This window comes from Vicia villosa, unplaced genomic scaffold, assembly GCF_029867415.1.
Source record: "Vicia villosa cultivar HV-30 ecotype Madison, WI unplaced genomic scaffold, Vvil1.0 ctg.001235F_1_1_3, whole genome shotgun sequence".
In the NCBI taxonomy this organism is placed as follows: domain Eukaryota; kingdom Viridiplantae; phylum Streptophyta; class Magnoliopsida; order Fabales; family Fabaceae; genus Vicia; species Vicia villosa.
In genome coordinates, this window is record NW_026705544.1 from 109,669 (window position 1) to 125,587 (window position 15,919).

At 31.1% G+C, this 15,919-nt stretch overlaps 3 protein-coding genes and 1 long non-coding RNA gene across 4 annotated transcripts; 3 read left to right on the forward strand and 1 right to left on the reverse strand.

The window, feature by feature from the left end:
• Window positions 1-1,655: 1,655 nt before the first annotated feature.
• Window positions 1,656-3,206, forward strand: LOC131634122 (scopoletin 8-hydroxylase-like). Its single transcript, XM_058904784.1, has 3 exons — window positions 1,656-2,221; window positions 2,298-2,640; window positions 2,746-3,206. Exons 1-3 carry the CDS (start codon window positions 1,731-1,733, stop codon window positions 2,995-2,997), a joined length of 1,086 nt encoding a protein of 361 aa, XP_058760767.1. The 5' UTR covers window positions 1,656-1,730; the 3' UTR covers window positions 2,998-3,206.
• Window positions 3,207-6,743: 3,537 nt separating this feature from the next.
• LOC131634121 (scopoletin 8-hydroxylase-like) lies at window positions 6,744-8,326 on the forward strand. Its single transcript, XM_058904783.1, has 3 exons — window positions 6,744-7,306; window positions 7,383-7,725; window positions 7,831-8,326. Exons 1-3 carry the CDS (start codon window positions 6,816-6,818, stop codon window positions 8,080-8,082), a joined length of 1,086 nt encoding a protein of 361 aa, XP_058760766.1. The 5' UTR covers window positions 6,744-6,815; the 3' UTR covers window positions 8,083-8,326.
• Window positions 8,327-10,217: 1,891 nt separating this feature from the next.
• On the reverse strand, window positions 10,218-12,419 carry LOC131634126 (uncharacterized). The gene is made up of 3 exons (XR_009293490.1): window positions 12,324-12,419; window positions 12,065-12,224; window positions 10,218-10,441 (listed from the first exon to the last, which is right to left on the reverse strand). It is a non-coding gene; the product is annotated as an uncharacterized LOC131634126 (long non-coding RNA).
• Window positions 12,420-14,203: 1,784 nt separating this feature from the next.
• Window positions 14,204-15,633, forward strand: LOC131634123 (scopoletin 8-hydroxylase-like). The gene is made up of 3 exons (XM_058904785.1): window positions 14,204-14,767; window positions 14,844-15,186; window positions 15,292-15,633. The coding sequence occupies exons 1-3, from the start codon at window positions 14,277-14,279 to the stop codon at window positions 15,541-15,543; spliced, it is 1,086 nt and encodes a 361-aa protein (XP_058760768.1). The 5' UTR covers window positions 14,204-14,276; the 3' UTR covers window positions 15,544-15,633.
• Window positions 15,634-15,919: the final 286 nt, after the last annotated feature.

Genomic DNA, 15,919 nt, shown 5'->3' on the forward strand with positions numbered 1-15,919 from the left:
TTTAATTTATAATTAGTTCTTTGACTTAAAAATGTTTATTATTCTAAATTCTTTGACTTTCAAATGTAGATTATTTCAAGAAGGGACACATGAGTTATGTCATTTATGGCCATATACAAAAACAAAAATAAAGATGTTTATGTAGATTATTACAAAAAAATATTGTTGTTAAGGCAGACGGTGCAAAAAACAAAAACAAAAAACAATTTTGGTAAATGAGAATGGTCCTACAAACAAAACAAAGAATATAATATTGGTAAATGAGAATGGTCCTACAAACAAAAATAAAAAATAATATTGGAAAATGAGAATGATGAAACAAACAAAAACAAAAAAATAATATTGGGAAATAAGAATGGTGCAACAAACAAAAACAAAAAACAATATTGGGGAATGAGAATGGTGCAACAAACAAAAACAAAAAATAATATTGGTAAATGAGAATGGTCCTACAAACAAAAATAAAAAATAATATTGGAAAATGAGAATGGTGAAACAAACAAAAACAAAAAAATTATATTGAGAAATAAGAATGGTGCAACAAACAAAAACAAAAAACAATATTGGGGAATGAGAATGGTGCAACAAACAAAAACAAAAAACAATATTGGGGAATGAGAATGGTGCAACAAACAAAAACAAAAAGTAATATTGGTAAATGAGAATGGTCCTACAAACAAAAACAAAAAGTAATATAGGTAAATGAGAATGGTCCTACAAACAAAAATAAAAATAATATTGGAAAATGAGAATGGTGAAACAAACAAAAACAAAAAAATAATATTGGGAAATAAGAATGGTGCAACAAACAAAAACAAAAAACAATATTGGGGAATGAGGATGGTGCTACAAACAAAAACGAAAAATAATATTGGTAAATGAGAATGGTCCTACAAACAAAAACAAAAAATAATATTGAAAAATGAGAATGGTGAAATAAACAAAAACAAAAAAATTATATTGGGAAACAAGAATGGTGCAACAAACAAAAACAATAAACAATATTGGGGAATGAGAATGGTGCAACAAACAAAAACAAAAAACAATATAGGGGAATGAGAATGGTGCAACAAACAAAAACAAAAAGTAATATTGGTAAATGAGAATGGTCCTACAAACAAATACAAAAAGTAATATTGGTAAATGAGAATGGTCCTACAAACAAAAATAAAAAATAATATTGGAAAATGAGAATGGTGAAACAAACAAAAACAAAAAAATAATATTGGGAAATAAGAATGGTGCAACAAAGAAAAACAAAAAACAATATTGGGGAATGAGAATGGTGCAACAAACAAAAATAAAAAATAATATTGGAAAATGAGAGTGGATGAGGATGTCGTAGATTTGGCCATAGTAATTTGTGGAGAAAGAAAATCTAATTCTTTTATTGGTGAAGAGAAGATTAGATAGTATCGAGACATAGAAATGTACGAACAATGATAGCTACTATGAAAGAATTCAAATGAATATTTTTTATTTTGAAAGATTAATTACTTAAGGTTTAATTATGTGATTAGTCTTTACAAATATATCATTTTTTGAATATATCAATATATTTTTAAACCGTTTCTTTTCTTACTTTTTAACCGTGGCTGAACTCCTTATGTGTATTATTTATCACTTACGAAGACTTATAAAAGCATATCACTCATGTTACATTCGTTAATAAGTTTCCTTCTTTCACAACAATTTCCTCTTAATCCAAGCATAAAAAATTGCACACTTTCATGGCACAAATTTCCAACTCCTCAGATTCATTGTACAACTTTGTTGTAAAAGATGGAAATGGGATCAAAGGTTTAGTTGACTCAGGTTTATCAGAGGTTCCAAAAATATACATACAACCCATAAACAACAGAATCAACAAACTAAACTCAAAACCATGTGAAATTCAACCTATTGATTTATCAAAACTCAATGGGCCAGAACATGAAAAAGTGGTGGATGAAATTGTTAGAGCTGCTGAGACACTAGGATTCTTTCAAGTAGTGAATCATTGTGTTCCTCCCGAGTTGTTGGAATCACTTAAAGATTCAGCACACTCTTTCTTCAACTTGCCACCAGAGGAGAAAGTTATTTACCGCAATAGTGCGAGTAATACGAGATATAAAACTAGCTTTGTACCTGAGTTAGAAAAAGTGTTGGAATGGAAAGATTATATCAATATGGTTTATAGCTGTGATGAAGATGCTCTTCAACATTGGCCTAATATATGCAAGTAAGTCCAAACTAATATAGCATACATATTAGACATTATAGGTTTTGTTGAGTTATTTATTTCTCTCAATTTGCAGGGAAGTTGCACTTGAATATTTGAAGTTATCATCCAAGATAGCGAGAGACTTATTAAAAATATTAATTGATAAACTTGGAGTGAAACTAGATGAGTCAAAAATGGAGAGTCTTATTGGTACGAAGATGGTTAACATGAACTACTATCCAGCATGTCCAAATCCAGAACTCACCGCCGGTACAGTGCGTCACTCAGACTCAGGAACTATCACAATTCTTCTTCAAGATGGAATTGGTGGATTGCATGTTAAATCAGAAGATGAGAGTAATGATGAAAAAGAAGTGTGGCTTGAAATTCCTCCAATCCAGGAAGCTTTAGTCATCAATGTTGGTGATGCTTTAGAGGTTTGATATATCTTTAAATCAAAAAATACGACATAGTTAAAATCTTAAAATTGTACTAATGTACTTTGCATCATAACTAATAATCCTTTTGTATTTTACTTGAAGGTACTTAGCAATGGAAAATATAAAAGTGCTGAACATAGAGTACTGACAACTTCCACACAATCAAGAGTATCAGTTCCAATGTTCAGTCTTCCTATTCTTACTGAGAGGATTGGCCCATTTCCAGAATTGGTGAAGAAAGATGGATTTGCTAGTTATAGAGATGTCTTGTGGCAGGATTATATGGACAACTACTTTAGGAGTTCTCATGATGGAAAAAAGACTCTTGATTTTGCAAAAATCAACTCTACTTAATAATTCTATAAAAGAGAGTATGAAGTATGTGTTTAATTTTTTAAATGAGTTTTAATTTAGAAGTCAGTGGACAAATAAAAAGTTCTTGTAGTAGAAAGGCCAAGAGGTTAGTGGTCTTTTAATAGAACTCGGTTGCATTTTAATTCCTAGAATAGTAGTATCTTAGGTCTTTATAAAGAATTTGTTGTATTTTCATTTCAATAAGCAAGAGAGCAATATATAAAGTAGTATTTATATCAACAAATTGGCATTAGAGCTAATGGCGAACGTGATGAGTAAAATGCCACTACCACGACTAACAACGTCTAACTACGAAAACTGGAGTATTCAAATGAACGCCCGTCTTGGATTTTTAGATAAGTGGGAGGTTGTAACAGCCATCTAAACTCACATATATAATTCGCATAAATTATAATAATTAAATTAACACGATTCACAAACTAGAGTGTCACATTGATAAAAACTTCATAATAAAACGTCCTGCTCTGTAACACGGGTTTTCAAATTGTCAAAACAAAATACTTCTTCAATGACAACAATTGTAATTCAAATTCTCATAGCGGAATTCATATTTCAAAACATCTTAAATACCACAACAAATAGTTCAGATCTCAAAACAATTAAAAGAATGACATTGTTCCAATTAGTTACGTAAGAGAGCAAGACCATTTTTATTCCAAATAAAGCGCTAAAAGATTTCATGAAACTATCCTCCAAACACCAACGAACTATTCTTGATTACTTGCGCGTTACCCACGTGGAGGTAACATTCAAACAAAAAGGCTGAGTAATTCATAGTCATTATAGAAGACATAAGGGAGAAATATAGTAGTTATACAATAGGCATCATTAATTATACATATACTAACGCATGTGTATCCTCATACTTCACATATTTACTCACACATGCACATCATCATCTACTCACAACATCATCACATAATTCAGTCACATTCCTTAATTAAATCTCACTTATTCACGAGTTGTCAAACATCACGCAATAAAAAATTATGCAATGTCACAAAGAATGCAATGCTACATGTCATAAACCAAATTTGACCGCCTCGAGCATCAACAATTTATTTTCCTTTCCTCTGTGCATTTAAATTAAATTTGTAGGGTGCATATTTAAAAGAATTATGATTTGCTTCAAATATTCAAAATAATTGTTGCTTATGAGATGCATATTTAAGTTGTTAAATAGAGAGGTGTATTTAAAAACAAGTATGTATATAATTGGGCTTAGTAATATAAAATGAGGGTGAGTTTATTTATTTGGGTCTGGGAAGAAATCTAAGAGGGTATATCTATCAGTGGGCTTAACATTCTAAGATTGTCACCCAATATTAGGTTAAATTAAAATATTATTTTGAAGTTTAATAAATCCTAAACAAATAGTCATTTCTTATTATTATTACTAATATTATCAATAATTATGTTCTTATCATGTTGCACTATTTTACAAATCTAACTATTTTGCTAAATATCATTGTTATTAATCTAACCATTATAAATTAATATTTAACAAATGTTATTATAAAAGTATTGACTGCAGTCAACAATATTGATTTTTTTGACTTTCATATGTAGATTATTTCAAGAAGGGGCACATGAGTTATGTCATTTATGGCCATATACATTGGATTCTTAAGACAACAAAATATAGTTTTTAAGGCAGACGGTGCAAAAAACAAAAACAAAAAACAATTTTGGTAAATGAGAATGGTCCTACAAACGAAAACAAAAAAAATAATATTGGTAAATGAGAATGGTCATACAAACAAAAATAAAAAATAATATTGGAAACTGAGAGTGGTGAAACAAACAAAAACAAAAAAATTATAGTGAGAAATAAGAATGGTGCAAGAAACAAAAACAAAAAAAAATATTGGGGAATGAGAATGGTGCAAGAAACAAAAACAAAAAACAATATTGGGGAATGAGAATGGTGCAACAAACCAAAACAAAAAGTAATATTGGTAAATGAGAATGGTCCTACAAACTAAAACAAAAAGTAATATTGGTAAATGAGAATAGTCCTACAAACAAAAATAAAAAATAATATTGGAAAATGAGAATAGTGAAACAAACAAAAACAAAAAAATAATATTGGGAAATAGGAATGGTGCCACAAACAAAATCAAAAAACAATATTGGGGAATGAGAATGGTGCAACAAACAAAAACAAAAAATAATATTGGTAAATGAGAATGGTCCTACAAACAAAAACAAAATATAATATTGGTAAATGAGAATGGTCCTACAAACAAAAATAAAAAATAATATTGGAAAATGAGAATGGTGAAACAAACAAAACAAAAAGATAATATTGGGAAATAAGAATGGTGCAACAAACAAAAACAAAAAACAATATTGGGGAATGAGAATGGTGCAACAAACAAAAACAAAAAATAATATTGGTAAATGAGAATGGTCCTACAAACAAAAATAAAAAGTAATATTGGAAAATGAGAATGGTGAAATAAACAAAAACAAAAAAATTATATTGGGAAATAAGAATGGTGCAACAAACAAAAACAATAAACAATATTGGGGAATGAGAATGGTGCAACAATCAAAAACAAAAAACAATATTGGGGAATGAGAATGGTGCAACAAACAAAAATAAAAAGTAATATTGGTAAATGAGAATGGTCCTACAAACAAAATCAAAAAGTAATATTGGTAAATGAGAATGGTCCTACAAACAAAAATAAAAAATAATATTAGAAAATGAGAATGGTGAAACAAAAAAAAACAAAAAAATAATATTGGGAAATAAGAATGGTGCAACAAACAAAAACAAAAAACAATATTGGGGAATGAGAATGGTGCAACAAACAAGAACAAAAAATAATATTGGTAAATGAGAATGGTCCTACAAACAAAAACAAAAAATAATATTGGTAAATGAGAATGGTCCTACAAACAAAAATAAAAAATAATATTGGAAAATGAGATTGGTGAAACAAACAAAAACAAAAAAATAATATTGAGAAATAAGAATGGTGCAACAAACAAAAATAAAAAACAATATTGGGGAATGGTGCAACAAAAAAAAATAAAAAATAATATTGGTAAATGAGAATGGTGAAACAAAAAAAACAAAAAAATAATATTGGGAAATAAGAATGGTGCAACAAACAGAATCAAAAAACAATATTGGGGAATGAGAATGGTGCAACAAACAAAAACAAAAAATAATATTGGAAAATGAGAGTGGATGAGGATGTCGTATATTTGGCCATAGTAATTTGGGGAGAAAGAAAATCTAATTCTTTTATAGGTGAAGAGAAGATGAGATAGTATCGAGACATAGAAAGGTACGAAGAATGATAGCTACTATGAAAAATTCAAATGAATATTTTTTATTTTGAAAGATTAATTACTTAAGGTTTAATTATGTGATTAGTCTTTACAAATATATCATTTTTTGATATTATCAATACAAATTTTTGTGTTTGAATTTTGTGTAATTTTCTTTTACTTTTTGTGCTTTGTTCTTTTATTTTAAGGTAAAGAACTATTTTAGTATTTTAGTTCCTCACAAAAATTGGAGAGGTCAAATAAATTCATAAATAAAAAATAGTATCTATTTAATTTTTTGCTAAATTTAATCAAGTCGTATTAGTCCTTATGTCAATATATTTTTAAACAGTTTTTTTCTTACTTTTTAACCGCGGCTGAACTCCTTATGTGTATTATTTTTCACTTACAAAGACTTATAAAAGCATATCACTCATGTTACATTCGTTAATAAGTTTCCTTCTTTCACAACAATTTCCTCTTAATCCAAGCATAAAAAATTGCACACTTTCATGGCACAAATTTCCAACTCCTCAGATTCATTGTACAACTTTGTTGTAAAAGATGGAAATGGGATCAAAGGTTTAGTTGACTCAGGTTTATCAGAGGTTCCAAAAATATACATACAACCCATAAACAACAGAATCAACAAACTAAACTCAAAACCATGTGAAATTCAACCTATTGATTTATCAAAACTCAATGGGCCAGAACATGAAAAAGTGGTGGATGAAATTGTTAGAGCTGCTGAGACACTTGGATTCTTTCAAGTAGTGAATCATTGTGTTCCTCCCGAGTTGTTGGAATCACTTAAAGATTCAGCACACTCTTTCTTCAACTTGCCACCAGAGGAGAAAGTTATTTACCGCAATAGTGCGAGTAATACGAGATATAAAACTAGCTTTGTACCTGAGTTAGAAAAAGTGTTGGAATGGAAAGATTATATCAATATGGTTTATAGTTGTGATGAAGATGCTCTTCAACATTGGCCTAATATATGCAAGTAAGTCGAATCTAATTTAGCATACATATTAGACATTATAGGTTTTGTTGAATTATTTATTTCTCTTAATTTGCAGGGAAGTTGCACTTGAATATTTGAAGTTATCATCCAAGATAGCGAGAGACTTATTAAAAATATTAATTGATAAACTTGGAGTGAAACTAGATGATTCAAAAATGGAGAGTCTTATTGGTACGAAGATGGTTAACATGAACTACTATCCAGCATGTCCAAATCCAGAACTCACCGCCGGTACAGTGCGTCACTCAGACTCCGGAACTATCACAATTCTTCTTCAAGATGGAATTGGTGGATTGCATGTTAAATCAGAAGATGAGAGTAATGATGAAAAAGAAGTGTGGCTTGAAATTCCTCCAATCCAGGAAGCTTTAGTCATCAATGTTGGTGATGCTTTAGAGGTTTGATATATCTTTAAATCAAAAAATACGACATAGTTAAAATCTTAAAATTGTACTAATGTACTTTGCATCATAACTAATAATCCTTTTGTATTTTACTTGAAGGTACTTAGCAATGGAAAATATAAAAGTGCTGAACATAGAGTACTGACAACTTCCACACAATCAAGAGTATCAGTTCCAATGTTCAGTCTTCCTATGTTTACTGAGAGGATTGGCCCATTTCCAGAATTGGTGAAGAAAGATGGATTTGCTGGTTATAGAGATGTCTTGTGGCAGGATTATATGGACAACTACTTTAGGAGTTCTCATGATGGAAAAAAGACTCTTGATTTTGCAAAAATCAACTCTACTTAATAATTCTATAAAAGAGAGTATGAAGTATGTGTTTAATTTTTTAAATGAGTTTTAATTTAGAAGTCAGTGGACAAATAAAAAGTTCTTGTAGTGGAAAGGCCAAGAGGTTAGTGGTCTTTTAATAGAACTCAGTTGCATTTTAATTCCTAGAATAGTAGTATCTTGGGTCTTTATAAAGACTTTGTTGTATTTTCATTTCAATAAGCAAGAGAGCAATATATAAAGTAGTATTTATATCAACAAATTGGCATTAGAGCTAATGGCGAACGTGATGAGGGAAATGCCACTACCACGACTAACAACGTCTAACTACGAAAACTGGAGTATTCAAATGAACGCCCGTCTTGGATTTTTAGATAAGTGGGAGGTTGTAACACCCATCTAAACTCACATATATAATTCGCATAAATTATAATAATTAAATTAACACGATTCACAAACTAGAGTGTCACCTTGATAAAAACTTCATAATAAAACGTCCTGCTTTGTAACACGGGTTTTCAAATTGTCAAAACAAAATACTTCTTCAATGACAACAATTGTAATTCAAATTCTCATAGCGAAATTCATATTTCAAAACATCTTAAATACCACAACAAATAGTTCAGATCTCAAAACAATTAAAAGAATGACATTGTTCCAATTAGTTACGTAAGAGAGCAAGACCATTTTTATTCCAAATAAAGCGCTAAAAGATTTCATGAAACTATCCTCCAAACACCAACGAACTATTCTTGATTACTTGCGCGTTACCCACGTGGAGGTAACATTCAAACTGAAAGGGTGAGTAATTCATAGTCATTATAGAAGAAATAAGGGAGAAATATAGTAGTTATACAATAGGCATCATTAATTATACATATACTAACGTATGTGTATCCTCATACTTCACATATTTACTCACACCTGCACATCATCATCTACTCACAACATCATCACATAATTCAGTCACATTCCTTAATTAAATCTCACTTATTCACTAATTATCAAACATCACGCAATAAAAAATTATGCAATGTCACAAAGAATGAAATGCTACATGTCATACACCAAATTTGACCGCCTCGAGCATCAACAATTTATTTTCCTTTCCTCTGTGCATTTAAATTAAATTTGTAGGGTGCATATTTAAAAAAATTATGATTTGCTTCAAATATTCAAAATAATTGTTGCTTATGAGATGCATATTTAAGTTGTTAAATAGAGAGGTGTATTTAAAAACAAGTATGTATATAATTGGGCTTAGTAATATAAAATGAGGGTGAGTTTATTTATTTGGGTCTGGGAAGAAATCTAAGAGGGTGTATCTATCAGTGGGCTTAACATTCTAAGATTGTCACCCAATATTAGGTTAAATTAAAATATTATTTAGAAGTTTAATAAATCCTAAACAAATAGTCATTTCTTATTATTATTATTACAAATATTATCAATAATTATGTTCTTATCATGTTGTAGTATTTTACAAATCTAACTATTTTGCTAAATATCAATGTTATTAATCTAACGATTATAAATTAATATTTAACAAATGTTATTATAAAAGTATTGACTGCAGTCAACAATATTGATTTTTTTGACTTTCATATGTAGATTATTTCAAGAAGGGGCACATGAGTTATGTCATTTATGGCCATATACATTGGATTCTTAAGACAAAAAAATATAGTTGTTAAGGCAGACGGTGCAAAAAACAAAAATAAAAAACAATTTTGTTAAATGAGAATGGTCCTACAAACAAAAACAAAAAATAATATTGGTAAATGAGAATGGTCCTACAAACAAAAATAAAAAATAATTTTGGAAAATGAGAATGGTGAAACAAACAAAAACAAAAAAAATATATTGAGAAATAAGAATGGTGCAACAAACAAAAACAAAAAACAATATTGGGGAATGAGAATGGTGCAAGAAACAAAAACAAAAAATAATATTTGAAAATGAGAATAGTGAAACAAACAAAAACAAAAAAATAATATTGGGAAATAAGAATGGTGCCACAAACAAAATCAAAAAACAATATTGGGGAATGAGAATGGTGCAACAAACAAAAACAAAAAATAATATTGATAAATGAGAATGTTCCTACAAACAAAAACAAAATATTGTAACACCCCATACATAACTGACTAGTATATTATGCATGAAACGTTATAAATTGATATTGAGTACATACAAAAGCTAAAGTTATAGAAATATCCATATAAAATACAACATGAAATCCTAATAAGAATTACAAAACATGTGTCTTCAATGGATCTGCACAGCGGAGAATGAGATCTGACGAGGTCTCCAAGCCATCACCACTTCCAAGTCTTCAGTCCAAACCTGCTACTGACCAAAAGCTACTAAACCGCACCTGAAAAAATATAAGTTGATTGGGATGAGATTACTAAATCTCAGTGAGTCCTCCTATCCTATGGGTCCACTCGGATCTACAGGGTACATGCATCAAAACCGAATCCACCACTGATTCGGGGTTCATCCTCACATCCGGTACAAGTACGAAGAAAACAAGGAATCATCCACCATTGGACGATTAATGCAGATATGCAATTATATAAGAAACCAAGTATGCAAAACCCGCATCCATATACGGGGAATCCAGAAACGCGTTAATGCCTCGACTAGGTTATAAAAACACACCCTCGATGAATCACGCCCATGGCTCTTGTCAAGAGACTTGTACAAGCACACCGCAAGATAATTAGACGGGTTCGCACAAGCCTAAATGGCTGCGAGATGACCTTAGCCTAATTGGCGTCATTGTCCCATTAACCATCTTCACGCACATGTGTTAACGCCGAGTACAATACGCCATCTTGACACATGGGTCCATCGGGCGAAAGCCTAGTGATGTAGCCTACATGGCACCGCTAGAGATGGTTTACCTGTTATGCGTAGGCCTACTTGGCCGCACAACGCCATCATACCGAGCACGCAAGTGTGTTAACGCCAAGTGGGAAATGCCTCAAGACCCTCACAAGCACACTGCAACGGTAGCTCAGGTGTGATCCCAAGATCACATGATCGGGGCTGTCCCATTGGTCACAAAGCCTGGGATGTAACGCAACCTAGCCCCCGACCCGTTTCGATTCAAGCATACACACATATCAAGCGCCAAATCACACAAGCACACAATCCCAATTTTTTAGCCAAAACAACAGGCATTAACAAGATATTCACATCTCATCACAACATAGCATTCGTATTTAAACATAATATAGAAATTAAGTGCAATGAGATTAATCCATTCTAATCATGAATGATTCACATATTAAAAATAAAATATCCATGATCATAAATGACATTAGCATGTTTAAATACCAATTAAACAAGTCTCACACGGCTAAAGAGACACTCGGTTCCCTATACGGAACGGAACTGTTCTCGGGGGAAATAGTCACATACAATTTCACTCGACAAGACACACTAAGTGGGGTTAAAATATGATTAAATCAAACATTCTGGTTTGGGAACCAATTCTATTAGAAAGTACACGTCGCTAGCTTTCCAACGATATAAAGTTTGCGCAATTCCGATACCCGAGCCGAAAGTTATGAATTTATAAAGTTTGGCTGATTTTTCCCTTTTAACCCAGTGTAACGGGTTACGCCAAATCCGTAACCGGTTACGGGCACGAAAAATAGCCCAGAATTGCATTTTCAGCAGCGTAACCGGTTACGCAAAACCCCGTAACCGATTACACTGTAACAGAAATGAATTTTCTGCATTTTAAGAGTTCTAAAACAGTCCCAAACCTTTCTAATTGATCCCCTGTATCATATATATAATTTCCAACGAAATTCTAACATGCAATAATGATCAAGGATATATCCAACCAAATATTAACAAAGACAACTAACAATTATCACAATTAGCATGTTAATGTCATGGATTTAAGATTACTTCTCACAATCCCTAAATCCCCAATCACAAACCCTTACATGCAACACCCCCAAGTCACTATCTAAGGACTCACCTTGGATCAAATGGAGGTTAAGATGGTGCTCTTGTTACTATTGCATCTCCCTCTTGCTCAAACTTCCATCTCCATCATCAAGAAATCCGTAGCTCCTCATAACACACATTCAGCATAACTGACACAACTTCAAGATCCGTTTTCTCCTCCAAAACAGAAGCTATGAACGCGAACCATAGGTGCAAATCGAAGAGAAATTCGTTAGCTTTCCAATGGGACCAGAATCATTACGATCGGAGTTACAAGTTGAGAGTTATACCTGATTTAGTGGAGGCTGTCATGGAATACGAAAATGGAACTTGAGTTATGAGTTCTTCTCGGCTCTAATCTCTTTATTCTCCAAAAGAAATGATTCTCTAACAAAGATATACAGCCCTCCATCCAAACAACTCCTTATGACTCATGCAAGATGTCTATTGTCCAAAATGCCCTCTAACTATGCCATAATCACAAAGTTGCCATCTTGTTGGTTTCTACCCAATATCCTTCTATTCCAACTAACTTTTGGATTTTTCTACTAATCCACTTACTCTTATAATAATCCTCCTTAGATTATTATAGAATAAGTCTATTGTGCATACCAATTATCAATTAAATGATAATTACCTGGGTCGAAGAATCGGGATATTACAAATATAATATTGGTAAATGAGAATGGTCCTACAAACAAAAATAAAAAAAAATATTGGAAAATGAGAATGGTGAAACAAACAAAAAATAATATTGGGAAATAAGAATGGTGCAACAAACAAAAACGAAAAACAATATTGGGGAATGAGAATGGTGCAACAAACGAAAACAAAAAATAATATTGGCAAATGAGAATGGTCCTACAAACAAAAATAAAAAATAATATTGGAAAATGAGAATGGTGAAATAAACAAAAACAAAAAAAATTATATTGGGAAATAAGAATGGTGCAACAAACAAAAACAAAAACAATATTGGGGAATGAGAATGGTGCAACAATCAAAAACAAAAAACAATATTGGGGAATGAGTATGGTGCAACAAACAAAAACAAAAACTAATATTGGTAAATGAGAATGGTCCTACAAACAAAAACAAAAAGTAATATTGGAAAATGAGAATGGTCCTACAAACAAAAATAAAAAATAATATTAGAAAATGAGAATGGTGAAACAAACAAAAACAAAAAAATAATATTGGGAAATAAGAATGGTGCAACAAACAAAAACAAAAAACAATATTGGGGAATGAGAATGGTGCAACAAACAAAAACAAAAAATAATATTGGTAAATGAGAATGGTCCTACAAACAAAAACAAAAAATAATATTGGTAAATGAGAATGGTCCTACAAACAAAAATAAAAAATAATATTGGAAAATGAGAATGGTGAAACAAACAAAAACAAAAAAAATAATATTGAGAAATAAGAATGGTGCAACAAAAAAAATAAAAAACAATATTGGGGAATGGTGCAACAAAAAAAACAAAAAATAATATTGGTAAATGAGAATGGTGAAACAAACAAAAACAAAAAAATAATATTGGGAAATAAGAATGGTGCAACAAACAAAATCAAAAAACAATATTGGGGAATGAGAATTGTGCAACAAACAAAAACAAAAAATAATATTGGAAAATGAGAGTGGATGAGGATGTCGTATATTTGGCCATAGTAATTTGGGGAGAAAGAAAATCTAATTCTTTTATAGGTGAAGAGAAGATGAGATAGTATCGAGACATAGAAAGGTACGAAGAATGATAGCTATTATGAAAAATTCAAATGGATATTTTTTATTTTGAAAGATTAATTACTTAAGGTTTAATTATATGATTAGTCTTTACAAATATATCATTTTTTGATATTATCAATACAAATTTTTGTGTTTGAATTTTGTGTAATTTTCTTTTACTTTTTGTGCTTTGTTCTTTTATTTTAAGGTAAAGAACTATTTTAGTATTTTAGTTCCTCACAAAAATTGGAGAGGTCAAATAAATTCATAAATAAAAAATAGTATCTATTTAATTTTTTGCTAAATTTAATCAAGTCGTATTAGTCCTTATGTCAATATATTTTTAAACAGTTTTTTTCTTACTTTTTAACCGCGGCTGAACTCCTTATGTGTATTATTTTTCACTTACGAAGACTTATAAAAGCATATCACTCATGTTACATTCGTTAATAAGTTTCCTTCTTTCACAACAATTTCCTCTTAATCCAAGCATAAAAAATTGCACACTTTCATGGCACAAATTTCCAACTCCTCAGATTCATTGTACAACTTTGTTGTAAAAGATGGAAATGGGATCAAAGGTTTAGTTGACTCAGGTTTATCAGAGGTTCCAAAAATATACATACAACCCATAAACAACAGAATCAACAAACTAAACTCAAAACCATGTGAAATTCAACCTATTGATTTATCAAAACTCAATGGGCCAGAACATGAAAAAGTGGTGGATGAAATTGTTAGAGCTGCTGAGACACTTGGATTCTTTCAAGTAGTGAATCATTGTGTTCCTCCCGAGTTGTTGGAATCACTTAAAGATTCAGCACACTCTTTCTTCAACTTGCCACCAGAGGAGAAAGTTATTTACCGCAATAGTGCGAGTAATACGAGATATAAAACTAGCTTTGTACCTGAGTTAGAAAAAGTGTTGGAATGGAAAGATTATATCAATATGGTTTATAGTTGTGATGAAGATGCTCTTCAACATTGGCCTAATATATGCAAGTAAGTCGAATCTAATTTAGCATACATATTAGACATTATAGGTTTTGTTGAATTATTTATTTCTCTTAATTTGCAGGGAAGTTGCACTTGAATATTTGAAGTTATCATCCAAGATAGCGAGAGACTTATTAAAAATATTAATTGATAAACTTGGAGTGAAACTAGATGATTCAAAAATGGAGAGTCTTATTGGTACGAAGATGGTTAACATGAACTACTATCCAGCATGTCCAAATCCAGAACTCACCGCCGGTACAGTGCGTCACTCAGACTCCGGAACTATCACAATTCTTCTTCAAGATGGAATTGGTGGATTGCATGTTAAATCAGAAGATGAGAGTAATGATGAAAAAGAAGTGTGGCTTGAAATTCCTCCAATCCAGGAAGCTTTAGTCATCAATGTTGGTGATGCTTTAGAGGTTTGATATATCTTTAAATCAAAAAATACGACATAGTTAAAATCTTAAAATTGTACTAATGTACTTTGCATCATAACTAATAATCCTTTTGTATTTTACTTGAAGGTACTTAGCAATGGAAAATATAAAAGTGCTGAACATAGAGTACTGACAACTTCCACACAATCAAGAGTATCAGTTCCAATGTTCAGTCTTCCTATGTTTACTGAGAGGATTGGCCCATTTCCAGAATTGGTGAAGAAAGATGGATTTGCTGGTTATAGAGATGTCTTGTGGCAGGATTATATGGACAACTACTTTAGGAGTTCTCATGATGGAAAAAAGACTCTTGATTTTGCAAAAATCAACTCTACTTAATAATTCTATAAAAGAGAGTATGAAGTATGTGTTTAATTTTTTAAATGAGTTTTAATTTAGAAGTCAGTGGACAAATAAAGACCAAGAGGTTAGTGGTCTTTTAATAGAACTCAGTTGCATTTTAATTCCTAGAATAGTAGTATCTTGGGTCTTTATAAAGACTTTGTTGTATTTTCATTTCAATAAGCAAGAGAGCAATATATAAAGTAGTATTTATATCAACAAATTGGCATTAGAGCTAATGGCGAACGTGATGAGGGAAATGCCACTACCACGACTAACAACGTCTAACTACGAAAACTGGAGTATTCAAATGAACGCCCGTCTTGGATTTTTAGATAAGTGGGAGGTTGTAACACCCATCTAAACTCACATA

Bases quoted from the DNA above. Each gene is read 5' to 3' on its own strand.
- LOC131634123 (XM_058904785.1), top strand. From the start codon at position 14,277: ATGGCACAAATTTCCAACTCCTCAGATTCATTGTACAACTTTGTTGTA. The intron at 14,768-14,843 runs GTAAGTCGAATC...CTTAATTTGCAG, and splicing joins CATTGGCCTAATATATGCAA to GGAAGTTGCACTTGAATATT. The intron at 15,187-15,291 runs GTTTGATATATC...TTTTACTTGAAG, and splicing joins ATGTTGGTGATGCTTTAGAG to GTACTTAGCAATGGAAAATA.
- LOC131634122 (XM_058904784.1), top strand. From the start codon at position 1,731: ATGGCACAAATTTCCAACTCCTCAGATTCATTGTACAACTTTGTTGTA. The intron at 2,222-2,297 runs GTAAGTCCAAAC...CTCAATTTGCAG, and splicing joins CATTGGCCTAATATATGCAA to GGAAGTTGCACTTGAATATT. The intron at 2,641-2,745 runs GTTTGATATATC...TTTTACTTGAAG, and splicing joins ATGTTGGTGATGCTTTAGAG to GTACTTAGCAATGGAAAATA.
- LOC131634121 (XM_058904783.1), top strand. From the start codon at position 6,816: ATGGCACAAATTTCCAACTCCTCAGATTCATTGTACAACTTTGTTGTA. The intron at 7,307-7,382 runs GTAAGTCGAATC...CTTAATTTGCAG, and splicing joins CATTGGCCTAATATATGCAA to GGAAGTTGCACTTGAATATT. The intron at 7,726-7,830 runs GTTTGATATATC...TTTTACTTGAAG, and splicing joins ATGTTGGTGATGCTTTAGAG to GTACTTAGCAATGGAAAATA.